The sequence below is a fragment of the Notothenia rossii genome (genome assembly GCF_949606895.1).
Source record: "Notothenia rossii genome assembly, chromosome: 12".
Taxonomy (NCBI): domain Eukaryota; kingdom Metazoa; phylum Chordata; class Actinopteri; order Perciformes; family Nototheniidae; genus Notothenia; species Notothenia rossii.
The window spans coordinates 6,472,067-6,493,968 of record NC_136911.1 but is presented as its reverse complement, the minus strand read 5'-3'; the positions used below and the strand labels follow the sequence as shown (position 1 = coordinate 6,493,968).

The following is a 21,902-nucleotide window of genomic DNA, read 5'->3' as shown; positions in this document are numbered from 1 at the left end:
GACTGAGGCCTAAGTTTAGCCAGGAAGTCCCTTCTGAGCCCGCTGAGCTCACAGATATTAGACCACTAAAAAGACAAAATGCTGAATTACTGAAAGAGTTCCCAACTGCATTGCGATCCTGAACCTACACATAATGATGTCAGCATTTAATAACAATCTAGGAATGCTTTATAATTAGAGTCGGAAAGGTTGAAAATGCCTTTTAGGTGTCATTATGGTTTTGTATAAAAGGGTTTATTCATTGAAATATGTCATTTGAAGGCTACAATTTTCAATAACTCTTCATTATAATTCATCATTACCATGACTCATCAAATGTAGCACCCAGCACAATATGCTCCTGCATTCCCTTAGGGTTTTTTATTTGAAATATCGTTCAAAATCCTTATTAGAAATTACATACAATTTATGTTGACTACATGGTTACTTTTTGTCTTCAGTTTTTTTCTAAAAACACAGTACGTGAGAGGCTAAAGGGCGGGACATCTCTAAGCGTTCATAACATTGCTGGTCAGCTAACCAATCAGAGCAGACTGGGCTCTGGTTTCAGACAGAGGGTGAAAAGAGGTGCTGCACCACAGGCAGTATGAGAACAATAAAGAGCTTTTTGAACATTAAAGCATGGAGACATGTCACAGTAGAGGCACAGAATAATAATATGAACCTGAATATGTCCTCTTTAAGTATATTTAATAAAATGACAACACATTAGAAGAAGCAATGTATATCTTTATTATATGCTATGTACATATTTTACAGTATGGTACAGCAACAATACACGGTAATGCTACACAGTTGAGATTGCACGGTTTTAGAGTTAGGCCACAGCGGTCGGTACCGTGGTTCTGACACAACACTGAGTGTACAGGAAGTACATCTTTGGCTTCAGGGGATCACAGAACATGGAGCGGGGACACAGAATGCAAACTTCAGTCAGGAGGGAGCAATAATACACAGAGAGGGAAGGGGGGGGGGGGGGGGGGTGATTGTGACTTGTCATTGGATTAAAGGTGGATTTTGAGCGCTGGAAGAAAGACACATTTCCTTCATGTATGGGTGATAGTATCCTGTTTCTGCTCAGGTTACTACACAAATGTCCTCATGTTGGTGGAGGAGATTGTATCCTGAACCCCTGCTGGGCTAAGACTTGCTCAGCCCTAAATCCTGTCAGAACATTTCTTCACACGTACACGGTGTGTGCCTCTGCATATAGACAGAATCTGTGCACACTCCATAGGATGAGAGGACAGAGGTGACAACCAATTCATTCTCTAATTGCTTTTATTTCGCTCTATGAATTTGCGGTCAAATTTAAAAGCAGTCCTCATTTAGTTTATAGAGAATTGCCTCTTCTATTTTCCTCCCGCCAATACAGCAGTTACAGCCTACAGAGCATCGGGGTGAGGGCCAGAATACAGAGAGAAAGACAGAGATTGGATGAAAGATAGATGGGGAAGAGAGCAGTAAAGAGAGGGAGAGAGAAGGGAAGTGACAAGGTGAGAGAGAGCGAGGGAGAGGAGTCGACAGAGAGATGGATGCAGTGGGGTCGCCGGGGTGAGGAGATGGTGTAATGATTAGATCACAGATACCCTTGAGCCTTCCTCCCGTCCCTCCTGCACACAAAAAAAAATCTGGAAGCGCACTAGGAGTGGAGGAAGGCCTGCAGTTGTAAATGGCCCAGCTGTCAGAGTTCATCTGGGCGGAGGAGGCGAGCGGAGTGGATTACGGAGTCTCTGCCTCCGCTCTGCTCCCAGGACGGAGAGGCGCTCGGGCCGGATCACATTTGGGCCGCTGCCTCACCGCAGAATTTCTAAAGATGTTATAAATGTAAAGTTTGACTGCTCAGAGACTTTTGGGAACAGGCGAGCAGGACAAATAAAAAGTTCTTGGAAATCTGGTAAAAGTCAGGGAATGTCAAGAAACTTCACAATACAACTTTTTCAAATCATTTCATATCTGCATATTTTAACCTGCTTTACTAATCCGGACGCTCTACTTCTTCAACACACTTGAATCTTGTCTTTACACACTTTGGATTTGTCAGTATGTCATCCTCTTTCCCTCATCTCCCAGCAACATGTGTGCGGCGAAGGCTAAATGCCTAAATATTGTGACCCTCCTTATCGGATGATGTCATCTCCAAACTTAAGCAAGTTGAAGGTGACTGGCTTTGGGAAGAGTTGTGTTTAGGATGCTTCCATCTAGTGGTCACTTAATGACACTGATGATACACCATTTGGAAAAAAGGGGATGTCACAATGTAAAATACATTAAGATGACTATTTCTGACACATCTTCAGTGCAGTTTTAAACAACATGACTGAGAGCAAAAAAATATATTGTCATACGTATCATAATGGCAGGGCTGGCAGGGGGTTATTATGGATGTCCACACATAATGGCTCCATTAAGAACATACAAAAGCATATCTTTACAATAAACTCTTACTTTGATTCACAAAATATATTTCTGACACAATGACATGGACACAATAGAGACATGACAGGGGAGGATGAAGGCTTTGAATAGGAGTAATGCCCTATCAGAGGTCCACTCAAACTTTCCTTAGAAAGTTCTGAATTCAATGTCTGATGCTTTTTTTTTTTGTCACCTCGAGAATGCTGCCTCTTAGTACCCAGTGATGTATGTACATTTTATTTTTACCTTCCCTTAACAGAAAAGAGATGGATGGTTTTTAAAATGTCATGTGTAGGCGTGTGTGAAAGTATATGAGGGGAAATGTAGCCAAAGTACAGCTTTAAAGAAAGAAGAATTTAAAGGATTAGTTAAAAGAGTTTGCCATGAAAATATGTACAGATTTCAAACGGGGATGTACGGTTTGTAGTGTGTTTCTCCGTCTATCCAGGAAAGAGAGAATCCTGGCTGAGATTAAAACATCGCTGCACAAAGCCAACAGCTGTTTCTGTTCTCACCTCCAGACATACATTGATCACTATTTTAATTCTGTGCACACTGTCTTCCCACTCTCTCTCTGGCTATATAATGGCTGACTAGTAAGTAAAGTGGTTGTTTATTCCCCTCAAATGTGGGAAAATCCTCTTTAAGTGTGGATTAAGGAGGCAGTGTGCATAATGTACCCAGGGGGCGAGGGTTGAACACAGAAGATACCTCGTGTCTGTTAATATTGTGACGCATAATCTGGTTAGAAATCATGTTATACAACACATCTGGGTCTCTTTCTTTTTCAAGAATGCAATCAATCATCCTATCTATCATATCTGTAGATGGTGAAAGTGAGAAACAAAGCAGAGAAAAACGTGAGATAAAAGATTAAGAATGTTGAGCTGCTCATGTTTTCTATCGGCTTTATGTTTGGTACAGGTGGCTTCGAGGTAGTGTGGCTCGTTCCCCGACAAGCTGCTAATGCCTCCAATAAGATAAACCCTGGGCCAATGTGCTCCTGTCGACAGAGCTGCCACCGATAAGAGCCGAGGATCGCTAACGGCCCAGACAACTGAAAACATGAGAGGCCGGCTCCAGATAAAGAATGTAGGAGGAAGGGAGGAAAATAGGAACAACAGCGATCAATTGCTGGCACTGCGCAGCGATGCTATCCGACGCAATCCCTCTCTTGCATCTCCTGTAGGAGTGAGTGTGTGAGGCGATCCTAATCTGAAGGGGAGGAGAGGTTGGAGGTGTGTGTGTGTGTGTGTGTGTGTGTGTGTGTGTGTGTGTGTGTGTGCGTGTGTGTGTGTGTGTGTGTGTGTGTGTGTGTGTGTGTGTGTGTGTGTGTGTGTGTGTGTGTGTGTGTGTGTGTGTGTGTGTGTGTGTGTGTGTGTGTGTGTGTGTGTGTGTGTGTGTGTGTGTGTGTGTGTGTGTGTGTGTGTGTGTGTGTGTGTGTGTGAGAAAATCTGTGTCAGGGATTCATCAATAACCAGCAGCATTAGTGGAGGAAACACATAGGCAAGGTCAAAACTCACTGAAATCCCCTCAGAGAGAAGGAGACAGAATAGTGTGGGTCTTTTCCGCCTCCAATTGCTCTATTCCCACAGGTGGGTGGGGGGGGGGATGCTTGTATGGGTGGATGGATGAGCGCATGAATGGAGGAGTAGCATTTCTACTTTTTGACAGACTGGCGACGGCCGACTTGGCAAGCAGAAACAGGTGGGAGCTGGGGGCAGAGAGGGGTTGGGGGGGCGGGTTGAATTATGGATGGATGGATGATGTGGGGGGGGGGGGGGGTGAGGGGTATCTGGCGAGGGCTCGAGCCCCGCTGAAAGGCAAGCTGCTATTTGGTGGAGTCACTTAGCCACACAGAGTCAACCAGAAATGATGGGGCATCTTCGCGTCCCTTTTCTCTCCCAAAGGATTCTGGGAGTGTTGCCGGCGTCAGGACTCCATCGAGGAGAGCGCTTCACTCCGAAAGTAACAAGCAGCGGTGCAGAAGCTCACTCTTTGTCACTGTTCTGTTCACAGTTTGCTTTCTGCACTGCTGCCGTTCTTCCTATATCTTTCTCTTCTTCCCGTGGTGGACCTTTCACTCCTCACCCTCCTCTACGTATGTGGAGGGGAACCAGCCCACCTGAGAGGGGGGGGGAGAAACGGGAATCAGTATCCACACATAGTCAATTATGCTCTCCCAGCTTCCCACATTAGTGATGTTATACATTGACCAGAATTACTTTTGGCAATCTGAAGTGAAGAGCTGTAGTGACAAAAATAAAAATGTATTTGAAATGCTAATTCTGGGATCAGAATGAATAAGTGAAAACTATGTGTGATGCTGAGGCCCGATGTTAGGCTTGGAAATTCACAAATGTGTATTAAAAACTCAAAGTTAACAAAAGTGTTTCTAACTATTAGCTATTTAATTGGAGCTTGAGCTAAAAAATAAATAATAAAAACAGATTGAGCCTGATTTAAATTTGACACACAATGTCATTTTATTCAATCGGATAAGCCAAACGATTTTTGAATAGATTAAATCTTGTGCCAAACTAGACTATTAAAATCCTTATATTAAACTCAGAAGATGTTAGCCGTACATTCCTTAAGTGTTTTTCAATTGGAAAAATCCAGCCTGCTTTTCTCGCCCAGCTGTAGCGATTGTTTTCCTGGTTGAAGGCTCTACGGAGAGTCTAACAGCTCTCGACAGACTCTACATACAGAGGTTAGTTTCCACCGGAGCAGCATCAACACACACATCAGGCTTAGTAAAAGAGAAAAGCTTCTTCATTTACAACAGCTGTTCACAAAAACACTCACGACACAGACACTGAATGCTGCAGCACACACACAAACAAATAAACAAACAAACAAACACACAGGCGGAATTTGTCACTCAGGCTAACACTCTCCACCAAGCTAAAAACGCAGTGTGAGTAGGAGTCAGTACATATTCCCCGCATCTTGAAACAGGATTTTCTCAACGCTGCATGCCTGATTATGAAGCGCTCTTGGTGTATGTATTTAAGACAAGAGTAGCACATCTACTCTTCAAAGTGATAATGTTGGGAAACACTCATGTTGGAAAGGTGTTCATGACGAGATAAAATAAACAGTCCCTTCCAGGTACCTGTACACAAGAATACCATCCTCAAAGAACCACTTTAAGCATGAGCTAAAACTGGATGTAAGGCTGTAAATAGTGAATACAACTAATACACATTTTCAAGCTGTTCTGCCTTGACTACATTTCATGAAAAGTAGACATGAATGCAGTGCAGAGCTAGTGCACAATATCTTGTACCTAAAAACGTGGGCCTTGTTCAGGGTTTTTAACAAAGTGGTCACCTGTGATCTCATATAAGACCCCAGAAGAAAGAAGATTCTCCTCATTTTGATTGGTGACTGTATCCCATGTTCACATTCCCAGTTTAAGGCTGAACCTTACCCGGCTGTTGGCCTCGCCCCTCCACCAGCCGTTGGCTCCCGACTTGGTGTAGATCTTCACCACGTCTCCCTCCTGCAGCGAGAGCTCCCGCGTGTCCCGCGAGCTGAAGTCGTACCGCGCGATCGCCACACCGATCACCTTTGGCGCAAACACTACGAAAGAAACAGAAGACAGTTGGACATTAAAATATGGTAGTTTTTGTTTTAGGTTAAGATGGGTCAAATACATCAGTTTCATCGTCAACAAATGTGCACTACATACGGATACACAAACAGATGGTGATGGACCACTTTTGTCAATTCACCCAGAAACACCTCTGGCCATCTTTCTTTCTCTCTCTTTCTTATGAAATGTAAAAATATCAGCCAAATTATCTTAATAATGGCAGAAATTCAGCTAATTCATATTGGGTTTACTTTCCAACGTAGCCTAAGTCTTTGACTAAAAGTATATTTGGGCTAAATGACATTACATGACGGCCCCGGAAGGTGTTATTCCATGCTTTTGCCGGTACGAAAATTGGTGAAAAAGCCAGGAGATCTTCCTTCCTCTACACACCATGTAACCGCCAGATGTATTTTTCAGAAAGAGAGATAAAAGAAATGCTGAATGACACTGACTTACATAAACTAATGGAACAGTTCTTATCCTACGTGCATCATAGTTATACTGTTTCATATTGTTTTGAGGGCTAAAGTTTCACCTGTCACTAGTTTGACGACAGGACTAGATGTAATGTGCGTTTATAAATGACAGTGTGTTTGTACTAGTGCATGTGATTTCATATAAATGACCGAACCACAACAAAAGCGTGGCCCAACGAAGTGCTCGTGTGTTGCACTGCTTTAGTTAAGATGGTCCAGTTGGAGTGCTGACAGCTGTGTGTGTGAGCAGACAGCTGTGTGAAAGGCAGCTGTGGAGAAGGTGAGCTAGTTTCCTCTGCTCCATCCCACACTTCTGCAGACACTGTCATGTGAGCAGGACTGGGCTGAGCTGACAGGTGGAAATGGAATGTCAGACCTCCACAACTTGGCCGTGGGGATTGAATATCTAATATAAAGGAGCACTTGTTTGGACACCTCCACCTTTACTTTGACAGACGGAAGCAAACACACAACCAAACTCAACCACATACGCCTCAAACACCACTCCTCTGCCTCACACGCTGATATGTACATGCACACACACACACTCCAAATAACATGCAATAGTTAAACAGCCAGTCCCTATTCTCCTCACAGGATGCCATGTATGTCCACACCACCACAGAAGAGGTGAAATGCTGCAATAGGAAGCTGGATGACATTCAGACGGTGATGTAATGTGAATACAGAGCTGCAGCCAGCATGCTAAGCAACATGAAAGGAAACAGAGGGACATGGTGAGAGAGGCAGACAGAGAGAGAAGAGATACCTGTACCTGACCAGAAGGGAGCAGAGGAAGGAGGAACAAAGCTGTAGCCGGCAGGAGTTACAAAAGAGAGGCCGTAGAGCAATGGGGCTAAGGCGGGGCGGGCCAGGCGGGGGGTGTGAGAGGGGGGGGGGGGGGGCAAGGGATGGTAGAAGGAGAGAAAAGCAGAGGAAAATAAATAAAACATGTCTTTTTTAATTCAAACTCTGAGGTATAAAGCATACAGTTTGAAAAAAACAAGATAAAAAGAGCTTTAGCAAGTGATACGTCATCTCTATATTTCTCTACTTTCCGGTCGCCCTCTGCTTTTGTAACTGTATCCCTCTTCCTGTATTTCCACTGGCAAAGAAGAAAAGAAGCTACAGGCATTGATCTGCTTCCAACAATGTCTGAACGGTGGCAGCACCCTGCTCTGGGGACAGAACCTCTAACACTAAAGGATCAGGATTTTAGACTTAGAGATACTTTTTTGGTCCAATTGGTTATGTTGGAATGTCAACATAGTGAGTATGGCACGAGTATAGTCAAAGGAAAAGGACAGTACAAAGTGTAAATAACAAAATGGTTGACTTAATGGATGCAAATTAAGGATTTAGTCCATAAAATGTTAACAAGTATGAATGAAACATCCAAGTCCTGGATTTATTTGTACTATCCAGGCAATGAAAAAGACATTTCAAATTCCATTAGACAGATGCAAGGAGTCAGAAGAGGATAGGTAATAAGTGGCTCATTAGTATAATGGATGTATTACTGAGTGAGCCTATTGGGACCAGGCCCGGGACCAGAGCCTCTGTATATATTGACTGTAGTCAAACTAAACAAAAAACGACAAATAGCGATGCGACATGAGTACAAAAAAAAAGAAAAACGACCACAAAGAGAAGCAAAAGAACTACAGTGAGATTCGAAAGTCATAAATAATGCAAAATGAGTGACACAACAAGTGACAACAAAAAGATAAAAAACGACCACAAAGACACAAAACGACCACAGATGTTTGCTCCAGCACAGGCGTACAATTCTGCCGCTGGGAATTGAAAATGTAATCCCCAAAATGGAAAATAAATGCCCAAACTTTATGAAAAATATGCCGCTCCCGACAATACTTCTGACAAGCTAACTGGCCGGGTTTATTGATATGCTGTAAGGAGAGCAGAGCTCCATTGGTTTTTAAAATGAATACTAATCAGCACACTGAGAGACAGCTCAGCAACCGCTCATAGTGTCTAGGTACGAGCAATATTAAGAGGGATCAACGTGCACTTCAAATAGCCATCAAAACACCAGCTGCATTTTACATGCCTCATTTTTTGCAGAATCTGATTTGTGGGACACACTGGAATACACAATAAGGGCTGATTGGCAAATGAAAGAGACTTAGATCAAGAGCAGTACACACACCAGCAGCCCAGAGTCCACAGTATTTGTCTATGGACACATATTCATTTATATGTTGGGTTTAACATTGTGTTGGGCTGGTGTAGTTAGTGAATTAGTTCAAATCAATCAATCAATCAATCAATCAATCTGTTTTGCCTTTCGAAGCTGTCCAAAAAATAAAGCATAAACATTCATTAGCAGTCTTCCAGCCGTGCTCGAGGAGGATGGAAATCAAAACAAAAGAGTCATTTAGAAGTGAAAGAGAGAAATGAAGTCTGCACACCGGGAGGAGGCCGCCGAGAAGAAGGAGCCCACACCGGAGCAAAACTAATTTGGACTGAAGCTGTCTCTGCTTGTGTCTTGAAGCAGAGTTTGAACAACAGGCTTCTCAAAGAACACCCGAACAACTCTGCACAATCTGTTCACATTTCTCCCGCTCGGAACGTGTTCGTCAGCAAGCTGTGACTTTTTTTATTCCTTTTTCCCCATTGCATGCAGCGGCACACAGCGTTCAAATGAAATCTCATCTTGCCACTGATTGCGATAAGTCGTACATTTTCCATTTGCCAACTGATGGGCACTGTTGCTTTGCCTGGCTCACACACTGTTTAATACCTTTTCTTCTGGCATGGCTCAACATTTAGCTTGTGAGGGGGGGGGGGGGGGGGGGGGATCATGGATGTTTGAGAGGGCAAACAGCACTTCATTGTTCACACCTCTCTTGATGGGTTTTCAAACGAATTCCCACCTGACATTATTAGCCAAGGCGCTAAAAACAGGATAAAAGTGATTCTACACCAATTTATTTTTATGTCTTCTGATTCTTGACTTTTTTTACTTTTAATGAGTGAAAAAACTGTTTTGTAACAGAAATGTCTGTTCACTCCTGACACGACTCTGTTTCATGTGTTGCTTCACTTCAAACATCATGTCATTAAAATCTCTTTTCAAAGTCCCACACATCTGTTGCATACAAAACAAACATCTCTCTTATTCAGGCATCTTTTATAACATACATCACCTGACTTCTGAGAGGAGTCAGGTTAGTAAGTGCAATGACGGACAAAGCTGCTCAAATGTGACGGTAAACCACAAGCATAAATAATCATCAATTTGCCCCATTTAATAAAATGTTGGTGACAAGATGATGAGGTGTTGCCAGATGTGTTCATAACAGAACAAACAGAGCATTCTCACAGGAGAGAAATATCATGCATAGCCCACAGATCCACCAGACAGCACAACATCCACAAGGACAACGTTCGCCAAAAAACGTCTTGAGACATGTTTGCTAGCAAAATGTAGCCTGTCTGAATTTTAAAGTGTTACTTCACTGAAATGTAACAATAACTTGATGGTAAGCTACAATTTCAATATCAATAACATTAACTTTGTAGGTAAATTGATTCATGGTTCAATTATCCTTTGTTTTTAGTCAGAAACATGAAATATATGATATAAATGTTTGTTTTTTTGTATTAACCTATGGTATTAACTCATAATGGATGATTATTGATCTACATTCAGTAACACCCACACGGTAGGTAAGACTATAACTCTGATTATAAATGCTTCTGACTATGGTTAGCTCGTTGAAGGGTCTATCCGATTATCTCTCCTTCCTCTGGATGTTTACTGAAGATCACATCGATTTGACTTTCACAGAGTGTTATCAAATCTAATAACATGCTTAGTTGATTCTCCAACCACCATTTGACAGTTCGGTCAAAAGCGATTAACGTCAAAAGAGACCAGACTCTTTACCACAAATAGCTACCTAGCACTTTTAAGGCTGTGAAGATGATGCCAATGGAATGGAAGCAGTGTGTGAGAGAAGCTGAAAAGGTGATGGATAAGTAGACAAAACAGGGAGCTGAAGGAGTGATGGGGGGATTCAGAAGAGCCAGTGACAGCAGCATGTTGCAGGTTAAATAGAAAAGTATTTACAACAAAAGGAACATGAGTCTTCGTTTTGGAATTTTCAGATTTCAAAGACATGAATCTAGGACATCCATCCATCCATCCATCCATCTTCTCCCGCTTCTCCGTGGTCGGGTCGCGGGGCTAGCAGTTCCAGCAGAGAGCCCCAAACTTTCTTTTCCCTGGCCACATCAACCAGCTCTGACTGGGGGATCCCAAGGCGCTCCCAGGCCAGAGAAGAGATATAATCCCTCCACCTGGTTCTATGTCTACCCCTTGGTCTCTTCCCAGCTGGACGTGCCTGGAACACCTCCATAGGGAGGCGCCCAGGTGGCATCCTAACTAGGTGCCCGAACCACCTCAACTGGCTCCTTTTGACGCGAAGGAGGAGCGGTTCAACTCCGAGTCCCTCCCGGATGACCGAACTTCTCACCTTATCCCTAAGGGAGACACCAGCCACCCTGCGGAGAAAACCATCTCGGACGCTTGTACCCGCGATCTCGTTCTTTCGGTCATGACCCATCCTTCATGACCATAGGTGAGGGTAGGAACGAAAATGACGCGGTAGACAGAGAGCTTAGCCTTCTGGCTCAGCTCCCTTTTCGTCACAACGGTGCGGTAAAACGACTGCAGTACCGCTCCCGCTGCTCCGATTCTCCGACCCATCTCACGCTCCATTGTTCCCTCACTCGAGAACAAGACCCCGAGATACTTGAACTCCTTCACTTGGGGTAAGGACTCATTCCCTACTTGGAGTGGACAGTCCATCGGTTTCCTGCTGAGAACCATGGCCTCAGATTTGGAGGTGCTGATCCTCATCCCAGCCGCTTCACACTCGGTTGCGAACCGACCCAGTGAGTGCTGAAGGTCGCAGACCGATGAAGCCATCAGAACCACATCATCTGCAAAAAGCAGTGGTGCAATCCTTAGTCCACCGAACTGCAGACCCCCTCCCCCACGACTACGCCTCGAAATCCGATCCATGTATATTACAAACAGGATTGGTGACAAAGCGCAGCCTTGGCGGAGGCCAACCCTCACCTGAAATGGGTCCGACTTACTGCCGAGGACCCGGACACAGCTCTCGATTTGGGAGTACAGAGATTGGATGGCCCTGAGTAGAGACCCCCTCACCCCATACTCCCGCAGCACCTCCCACAGTGACTCCCTGGGAACCCGGTCATACGCCTTCTCCAAGTCTACAAAACACATGTAGACCGGATAAGCGTACTCCCAGGCCCCCTCCAGGATCCTTGCGAGAGTAAAAAGCTGATCCATCGTTCCACGACCAGGACGGAATCTGCATTGTTCCTCCTCAATCTGAGGTTCGACAATCGGCCTGACCCTCCTTTCGAGTACCTCAGAGTAAACTTTCCCGGGGAGGCTGAGTAGTGTGATGCCTCTGTAATTGGCACACACCCTCTGATCCCCCCCCCCCAGAGAGGTGACGTTCCACGTCCCCATAGCCAGCTTCTGTCGCCTGGGTCTGGTCCGTCGAGACCCTCTGCCTTCACTGCCACCCTTTTGGCAGCGCACCCGACCCCATCGCTGTTTCCCGTAGGTGGTGGGCCCGCGGGACGGAGAAGCGGAGGTGTTGCCCACGTCTCCTTTTCGGGCTGTGCCCGGCCGGGCTCCGTGGCAAGCCCGGCCACCAGACGCTCGCCGACGAGTCCTCCTTCTGGGCCTGGCTCCAGAAGGGGACCCCGGGCTTCCTCCGGGCCAGGTATCCTCTCTTCGTGTGTCGTCTTTCATGAGGTCTTGTGAACCAATCTTAGTCTGGCCCCTTGCCTGAGACCAATTTGCCATGGGAGACCCTACCAGGAACACAAGGTTCCAGACAACACAGCCCCCAGGTTCATCAGGGCACACAAACCTCTCTACCACGGTAAGGTGCTGGTTCTTCAGAGAATCTAGGACATTTCTTCATAATTAAAAATAAGGGAATTGTCACAACATTTCTTGATAAGGAAATTAATCAAGAAATGTCTAAATAATTAAACTACATGTTTTAGAGTTGTATTGTTTCTATTCTTAGCTCTACTCACTTTGGCCACTGGAGCGGTTGAGCTGGTGCATAGCAGCGGTCTCCGGTTCCCGGTAAGGGAACTTTAGAGTCGTGTCCAGACTCCTGAAACCTTCTCTCAACGAGTGGTGTTTGTAGTACTCTATCAGCTCCTGGAAACACACACAAACACACATACAATTAGTCAGCAAATGAATAGATATGCTGGCATTTGACTTTACTGAATGTACATTTTTCCTTGAAAATAAGATAAATTAGCCACGTTCATGTTTTTCAGCTCTCATGATGGAAACGTCCATAACATGTACATGTCAAATAATGAAGAGTCTGCTTGAAAAAAATCATGCTACATTATACTGTCTAATGTTATGAAAGCTGATTGAATTAATATACCACTTCATCTGACAGACATTTAGATGTTCTTTCTATTCTATAAAATGCAGTGAAATTATGTTAGGGAATTATTAAAAAGTATTTTTTCCAAACATTACACTTCAAAATGTATGAACAAATCTCGGGTTCAGAGAACACATCGCTGATTTGAAGAAAACCTTCCCAATATGCTCTTGACTTATCTATAATGCTGGAGCCCTGGGGCCGGTATAAACACGTCTCTAATCATGGCTATTTTTGTGCACACTGCTAAAATAAAATTCAGGTTTTGACAAGTCATTAAGCGAACATGATGATTTATTTATGAATTGCAGTGGTGGAATTAAAAAGAAAAGAGGCTGAAAGACTCACCAATATGCTCTTGAACTTCTTGTTCTCTGCGATGTAGAAGCAGAAGTCCTTGGTCAGGATCTTTATGTGCTTCACGTCGCTGTTGTACCTGTGGGCCATTGAATAAGTTATGAGTCTAATTTCCGTCTCTGATCACAGCCATCGATCGGTGGCTGGCCCCTGGCCCCTGTGGAGCAGGGCCGTCGCTGCAGGGTCCCAAAGGTCTGTGACACGTGAATGATGGCTATTTAGGAGAAAATGTGCACATGTGTGTTTCTGCTCCCACACACCCACACGCTTGTGTAACAGGGTGGCTGATGGGGCTTGTGGTCAGGGTGGGCAGAACTCTGTCTGACATTCACATTACTCAGCTGATAAAGGGACTAATGCAGCAGTTAGCTTGTTCCCAATTATCACATTTATAATAATATATGGGATTTTTATTGCGCTTTTCATAATGCTCAAAGATGCTCAAATGTAACCTTTTCAAAATATACTCAAACTTATCATTTCTTTAAAAAAATACATGGTATTGTAATAAAGTGATAGAAATGTGCGTACTGAGATGCCTTCCCAACATTTAAGGAACAATTCAATACCAATCTGATATCCGTCTGTTAAATCTGAATCTACAGCCAGCTGCTGATTAGCCTAGCTTAGCTAAATGAGTGGTGATGGGGCCTTGTTATAAACTGTCAGTGGCGGTTCTACGGAGCTGCCACCCCATTTGGCAGCTTTGTAACTCCTCCCCCCCCCTGGCGCGAGCTTGGAAATATGATTGGCGGCGATTTCATTTGAACGGGAGGACAGCGCAAAACGAGAAGCATTTCGGATACAATTAGACAGAAGGAATGAGGTATTTGCGGTCAGGGTATGGCTGGGGTAGGCTACAGCCATACTAATAAATGGCTTAGCCCCACCATGAAAAATGATGTTAAAGTAAGCAAAATAAAGTCTGCCAACTCGCGCGGAGTAAATTGCACAGACAGCAGTTAGTAAGATTGATTTCAGTAGCCACTTGTCTGGAAATACCGAAGACTAGAAACGGTGTTGAAAACTTTTGTCTCGTAGTGATCGTCTTCTTAATAGAACATCTTTGATAATGTCTTCTGGCCAATCAGAATCACGATAACGGCGTGGTGTTGTTGCAGGAAGTCCCGACGGAGAATACTTTTGCCGTAGTACATCTCGATATACGTCGGTACAACTATAAGACCCTACGGTTTGATGATTGATAGGTGTGTGGACTGTCTTTCATTTTGACACACAGAACAATGGGGGCTATCCACCCTTATCCACAATGTAAAGTAATTCACACAGCCTCTTTCCTCTCCTCTCTGTGAGGAGCAGCAGGTTCAGCTTTAAGAACAAAGTAACAAAAAACTAAAATGACATTCATTTTATTAAATACCTCGTGTAGTAATATATATTTATTTATTTTTCTTCTTAAGAGAGCACCAGAATGTGTATTTGATGTTAGTATTTAAAAAAATCTCCTGGGGGAGAATCCCCCCAGACCCCCCTGCAAGGGTTGGGTTTTCAACTCTTTCACGTGTCGGGAAATTGCAGGATTGGCTCCAGGTCACCCTTTTTATTTACTACAAGACAAATGTGCCTTTTTATTTCATACAGTTCAATTTGGATTGAGACAGGGAAATAATCTAAACCTCACGCGTGGCGTTTCACTGTCAAGGGGAGCCTGTATGTTATTACATTGCAAATACTGACTTGAGCCCCACCACTGTATGGGTTAGCCCTACCATAGATTACCCAACACAAATACTCTGGCGCCGCAACTGTTTGCGGTCTACTATGACAAAGAAGAGCCTGTAGGTACGGGTATTCCAGTGGATAATAACTGCAGCGATGTATGTTTTAGCTGAATACACAGTTTTTTTGTAACCCTAACTGATGCAGTTAGTCATTTCTTTAATGTTTGTTCTTTCTGATGTAAAGTCAAGGTTGTAACTGTTTGCAATGAAGTTCTGGGGAACTGAACTGTTCCTTTGATTCTTTTGAATTATGATAGTAATTACTGGTCTTTCAAATTTGAAGGAGGGTGAGCAAGCATCTTGAGGAACGTTCATCATTAACAAAAAATATAGTTTATTTAATAATAACACTGAATATGTGAATCATAACAGTGATTGACAGCTGATAGGAATAATATGATTGTTAATATTATCATATTCATACAGACACACATTGATGAGACAGTTAATTAATGTATTTATTGCAGCAGTCTGCATATTTGGTACCCCTGCTGGTCTAAGAGTTAAACCAACTCATTCAGTTAAAATTCATTAAATTACGTGTGCCACCTTATATATTTATATTTAAGGCTTTACTGATGTGCCACAATAATCTCACCTAATGTTATTGAGTTAAAATATCAATATTGTGGCTTTCCAAGTTAACATTGATTGATATGACTGCGATTAAATCAGAATATACTTCTGCCAGGGGATGCCACCCCTCAAATTCTCCTGCCACCCTCTTGCCACCCCATGAATATGTGTCTAGATCCGCCCCTGTAAACTGTATAAGTGCTTGACTGTTTTTATACTTTTGGAGAAAGTGTTTCTTGTTCGCTGTGCAAAATACATAATTTGACATATTCAATTGTTGCACTCTTTGAAACAAACAAAATACCTTTTAGACAAAGTCAAGCTAGCTTTTGCCTGCTGTTTGCTATGCTAAGCTAAATTAAGCTAACCGTGTTCTGGCTTTAAATGGTGGACATAACATGAGTGCTAACAATGTTACTCTCTTCAATTCAGCATATTCATGTTGATTCCCACAACGTATAACATTTCCTTGATCTATAACACAACACTCTGAAATATAACACACCATGGCTTACAAAATCTCAAACTAGTTTTCAATGGCAAAACTACATTGTATGTAATAAATACAATGCAACTTCCAAGGTCTGATTTCAAGATTACATTTTTCTTTCAAGATTTAAAAAGCTATAAAAACACTCATGTGCATGGCAGGAACTATCCAGGAAGCAACCTTTATGCCTTGGAAATACAGTAAGTTAAAATGCTAGATCTTAATCTGAACAGAACGGGGGTCTCTTGGCACATCATAAAAAATTCTCTGCCAGCTCTACTCCGAGAAACCGAGATGGCCATTTCCATTTGTGGCTATTGCTTTTTGAAAGTCGTTCCCACAACGGAGGCTTCTCTTTCCACTCTGCTTCTGTCTTTCACAGGGACGTTTTAATAACCTTGAACAGTCTTACAGCTGTTCAGACAACCCTTCTGTGTGCACACGAGCAATTAAGACTTCAGCGCACGAGAACTTGAAGGGAACTGAAAGCGATACTTTCCAGGGAAGAAAAGGATGCCAAAAGAAGTTGAATGAATTTAAAGGAATGTCTCCGTAGCCCATGGAGAGGAGTGCTGGTGTGCTTTCACTGCCTACAATTTACACTGAGATGAGATACAATGGTAGAGTCACTTAGCATCCCAACCTTCTGAAATGTGCTGGGTTAATTTATCACTACCAAGATTTTAATAACAAACAAATATGATTGTTTTAGTGGGTTGGGAGCTCAAACCATGATAAATACTGTTACATGTGCCTTTATCTGCTCAGGCTCACACACATCATTGCGGTTAACCACAGGCTCAAAGCACATTCACTCAAATCTTGTTGTAAAGCCAGGAGGTCAATACTGTGGTTTGGCTTAAGTCTAGTAGCCGCAGACATGCAGAACAAACATGTTAAAGTGAACTCATAAAATCTAAGGACTGTTGAAAGCTGGACCCAGGACGAGCCTTTAGTTATCACTCAATAAAAAGTAACATGTCAAATATTCATTCTGTTGTCACCACATACACAATTTTACTAATAAAGTAGTGCTCTTTAAATGTAATGTGTGATTGATGATACAAATGTATTATTTTCTATCATAATAAATCAATGAAGTCCATCAATCCAGGTGTAATCAGAGCATATGATGTTTCTTAATTGACTTTATAGAAATATGAGACTTACTTTATACTGATGGCGTACTCTGTGAATTCTCTGCTGCGATGGCGGACCAAGTAGGTGCTGTTGACCCTGTGAAGGAGTTCTGTTCCTGCCTGAAGCCGCTCCATGGGCCCTGCAAACCTGCAACGCAACAGCCAAAAGAAAACAATGAAATCGCTGTCTACATATCATTCACCTTTGAGAGCTTTCAGACTGCAGCTGTTTCGTGAACATACCAAGCTTGAGACGAGTAATCGACAGGCTTCGGGACCTGTAGCAAAAAGAAGAAGTGGAGATGTGTTGTCGTTATTTTCAATAACTCGCACTCATCCAAACTCAATGAAAGCACACCACTGCAGTAAAGTACTTGGCGCCAGGTCTACAAAATGTTTTCATGCTGATGTTTTGCTCTTATATAATACAGGTGCTTTAACAACCCCAATAAAAAAATCGTAATGCGCTCCTTATCTTTACAAAAGTGTAGACATGGTGATTTGTTATCTAGATTTTAGCTCATATCCTGAAGCAGCTGGAAATAGTGTGAATTTCATTTTTTCAAATGCAACATGAAAATCCAGGAGATTTATAAAAGGAGGAACAAAAACAAGCAATAAGTCAGTGAAGACAAAACACGCCATTATTTCTCCCTCAGTTTTTCAGTTAAGTTTGCACAATATAAAGTATTGCTTTATCCTTCTAGGACATTGCTCTTGTTCTTATTGATAAAGTGAATTAGACAGTAACCCACTTTTATCTCATAAGACAACACAAGATCCTTGTGCTCAGAACATGAAAGCCAATGGGCTGTTTTTCTTCTCATGCCAGGTTAAATACCTTACCTCGCCACCGCACTACAAGGAAATACATGTAGCAAACACAAGTTTCTACAACAGGCCCTCATGTAGTTCGAGAAGGAAATGCTGCTTACACATGGGCAAGGCTTCACAGCGTCGCTTGGAAAGAAGCCAACCTCTTTCGTCGCCAGGATTTTGCCCTGAAACCACAGAGATAATTGCGTTACGTACATCTGGCTGACTCTGTCTCCATTATTCAGAAACAATTAGCTTGCAACACAGAGCAGTGTAAATGTACAGCCTGGTTAACTATTGTGGAAATAATGGCTGACAGGAAGAAGAAAAGAGGAGGGTTCCTTATTCCTCCCATGGTGATGACTCGTTTTACTGCCTTGATTTATAAACACCGGGGAGAACTCAGTCTGTATAAATAGGGAGGCTGTAGTGGGTTTCCTCTGACGCTGTGTTAATGAAGCTGCTTTTGTCCTGTGCACCGACACAACATTTGATTCGTATGTGACAAACATCCAGTCATGGATACCATAGCTGTAAGAATGTGATGCTTAAAAGTCAAGCAAATTAAGAATGTGTGCATATGCATTCTGCTGTTATCTGGCAGATGCACAATAACCTGCAGCATGCAACCACTTTGCATGGTCTCAAATCACTTTTTATATACAATACATGAGTAAGGATATTGAATGCAATGTGTAAATAAGCATGATGTAAGATGTTTTTGTTTTTATCTCCTTGCATAATTCGAGTTGTGCATGTCATAAACCACACCTGCAAATTGCAGGAGTGTCCTGCATTCATCTTAATCTAAATCAATTTTTTATGATATGGTTTAAAAATGATCACCACTTAGCCCTTGCTGCTATTTGTGCCAATCTCTTTCTGTTTTATTATTGAGAATTTTTAATACATCTTACATTTTCATTTAGAAATGCTATTTTAATTTACATGACACTCTCCCAATGTTAAGTCTAAGGGCTGAGTCGTTTTTGTAAGGACTTTATGTATTTGTAGCCAGTAGCACTCTCAAGACATTTTTATTTTTAACATGTGTTTATGTATGTACTGTGTAGTTTGCAGATCTGTAACCACAGAAATAGCTGGAGCACTAATATGCGATATGCAAGCTGCCTGTTTAACTGTCAGACTTAATAATGTCATGTTTTTGGGGATTCTAGAGGTTATAAAGGGGACATAGGCTTCACCCAGGGGTGTGTTTTCAGACAAAGCCACTTCCAGCTCAGCCCTTTTCACTGGTTTTGTGGTTGTCTCCTATGCTGCCTCCTTGCTAACAGTGTGATAATGATTAGAGCTGGTCACACTGACAGAGTAAACAGATGGTTGCTGCTGAATGAAATGAAATTACAGTGATCGATTTTATATTTCCACGCATCCCAAGATGAAGCGAAACGATTATGGTCTGCTGCCTATGAAGGTGATGGATATTGATTTTTTTCTTTAGCTGCCTCCAGTTAAGCGTTTATGCAGGGTTAATTGAAATCTGTTTTGTATTAAGTACTATGAGATTTGTTGGTTTCCTCATTACATGTCTGATTATAATACAATAGTACAGTAGTTAATGTCAATACAATGCCCTTTTCAGGCCTCAGTTAAAACCCCAATTTTATCATTATGACCGCTTTGATTCTGCCTCTGAAACACACACTTAGACACTTCTACACAAAAACGCATCTCATTTCCAGTGTGGCTCAGTTTAACTTCCTCGTAATAAGTGCTCTGCTGTGTGTGTAATTGTCTGCGGGTGTTAACATGTAAAAACTGCAACACACAGCTGGAATGCTACAGTATTCAGTTATAAAATGTCCTAAATGAACGTATCTTTAATTTACAAGACACATTAATGACACATTTTGAAAGAGCGGACCATACCAGATGTGAGTTATAGCAAAATATGACTTACTGGTTCCCCTTGTTACAGAATATGATGGTGTTGACAGTAGGAATAAGTTACGATGTATATACAGCAGCTCAGTTTTTTTGTGTTGTTAAATATGTGATTAATTGATCGTGTGAACACTGACCTGCCACCATGGGCTATGGACGTCGGCGCAGATTAATTCGATGATGTCACCCGTCTGAATGCTGAGTGCCGGACCAGATGTTGGGCTCGGCACCCCAAAGTAGTTCCTGATCACCAGCATCTTGGGCAAACCTGCAGGAAAGATGCAGTTAGTTTCTGCATACTGTTTGCAAAAGCAAACAAATCTGCCTCCCCTAAAAATGTATTTACCAAATCAAACAAAAAACATTCTATTTTAAAGAGAAAATGTGTTTACAATGGTTGTTTTGTCTTGTGAACTAATTGAATGTTTTAAAGGTGGTAATAGTTTTATACGGAATACTATTTTTTTATGATCTAATGAATATCTTGAAATAAGGTGAATTTAGTATAACTAAAAGCCAACATTTGAATTTACAAACTATTTTCGTGTGATGACAGTTTATTTAAATGTCCTTTTTATAAAAACAACCTGTATATATCTGAGTAGAGGAGGACAAATGTAAGTCTCTTCCCTTTGAATGCCTGGCTGCATGAGACCATATATACCTGTGTGAATATGCAACAATGACCTCAGGCCAAAAAGGGCATGTTTGCTATTCTCAAAGTGTGTCTTTGCTCTACTAAACTATTCATGGCCCCATTAAAGGTGGTAATGAGAGGGAGTATACATATGTACACACACACACAAACACACCCCTTGTCACCAGTGCACTGCCCTTGCAAATCATTTGGACCCATTATCATATTACTGATAAGCAACAGTGCACCGTGATGCATGGCTGGTTATCAGGCTCGCAGATAAAAGATAAGCAAGAGTGAGTGGACACTGTTTACTGCAGGACAATGTATTGAGAATTGGGGAAGATGTATCAAATACATTTTTTTCCATCACGGGTATGTGACCAAAACTTGTTGAATTCATGTATTTAGTTGTCACCATTTCTATCCATTCAAGCTGCATCACTTTTCCTCACCAGCTATATATACTAGTGCAAATACTAAATGAAGCACTCGAGCTGTTATAGATCACATAGTAAGGGTTTGCACTGGCACTTAAAGAAGTGCTTTTTAATAATGCTGAAGTTGTTTGTTGAAATAACCTCAGTCAGCACTATTTGATTTAGCAAAATGGCCAACTTTGATCCTATTATTCACAGAGAAATCACTGAAACATGTCAGTTAAAAAACACCCTCCTATGTTAAACAAATCAACAGTTCATATTTCACATGCTTAATTAAATGCAGTGTTTTGCGATAGTGTTGTGCAGGAATACAATACGAGAAAAAAAAAATTCAAGTGAGAGCATGAAGGAAAGACCGGAGCAAATAAAAGAGACGTCAACAACATTGCATTGAAAGCTAATACATCTATATCAGGCTTTCAGGGTCTGTTCCAGAGCAGCAGCACTGGGGCTGGCAGCATGACATGAATAGGACTTCTAAAGACACAGGGCCGTGGAAAATTGAGTCTTGGGGGCTGAATTGCATTCCTATCCACACAAGGACAAGCAAAGTGTTAGCGCACCTTTGAAAACAGACAAAGAGAGCAGCGTCGAAATATTATGAAATGCCGAGGGCCAGGGCAATCAAACGCCTATTGATTTTAATGCGTCTTCAGTCAGAAATGATTTTCTGCAGCATAATGGATGGAGGGGTAGAAAAATGAGTGTTGAAGCCAGGTTTATGAGAGATTAAAGGCCCTCTGTGAGGTGGAAACACACACACACACACACACACACACACACACACACACACACACACATATGTGCACGC

At 42.3% G+C, this 21,902-nt stretch overlaps 1 protein-coding gene across 4 annotated transcripts in view; it reads right to left on the bottom strand.

The window, feature by feature from the left end:
* Positions 1-708: 708 nt before the first annotated feature.
* The window catches only part of vav3 (vav guanine nucleotide exchange factor 3), an 82,649-nt gene continuing 61,455 nt past the window's right edge, over positions 709-21,902 (bottom strand). For 2 of the 4 annotated variants that reach the window (XM_079661503.1, XM_079661505.1), the window contains exons 20-28: positions 20,149-20,279; positions 18,226-18,291; positions 17,534-17,568; positions 17,322-17,438; positions 13,335-13,422; positions 12,613-12,742; positions 7,274-7,354; positions 5,855-6,006; positions 709-4,543 (exon numbers count right to left, since the gene is read on the bottom strand). In XM_079661503.1, coding sequence (XP_079517629.1) covers positions 4,499-4,543; positions 5,855-6,006; positions 7,274-7,354; positions 12,613-12,742; positions 13,335-13,422; positions 17,322-17,438; positions 17,534-17,568; positions 18,226-18,291; positions 20,149-20,279 — 845 coding nt within the window. In that variant the 3' untranslated portion in view covers positions 709-4,498. The remainder of the gene's footprint in view (positions 4,544-5,854; positions 6,007-7,273; positions 7,355-12,612; positions 12,743-13,334; positions 13,423-17,321; positions 17,439-17,533; positions 17,569-18,225; positions 18,292-20,148; positions 20,280-21,902) is intronic. The other 2 variants (XM_079661504.1, XM_079661506.1) reach the window with 1 other exon arrangement.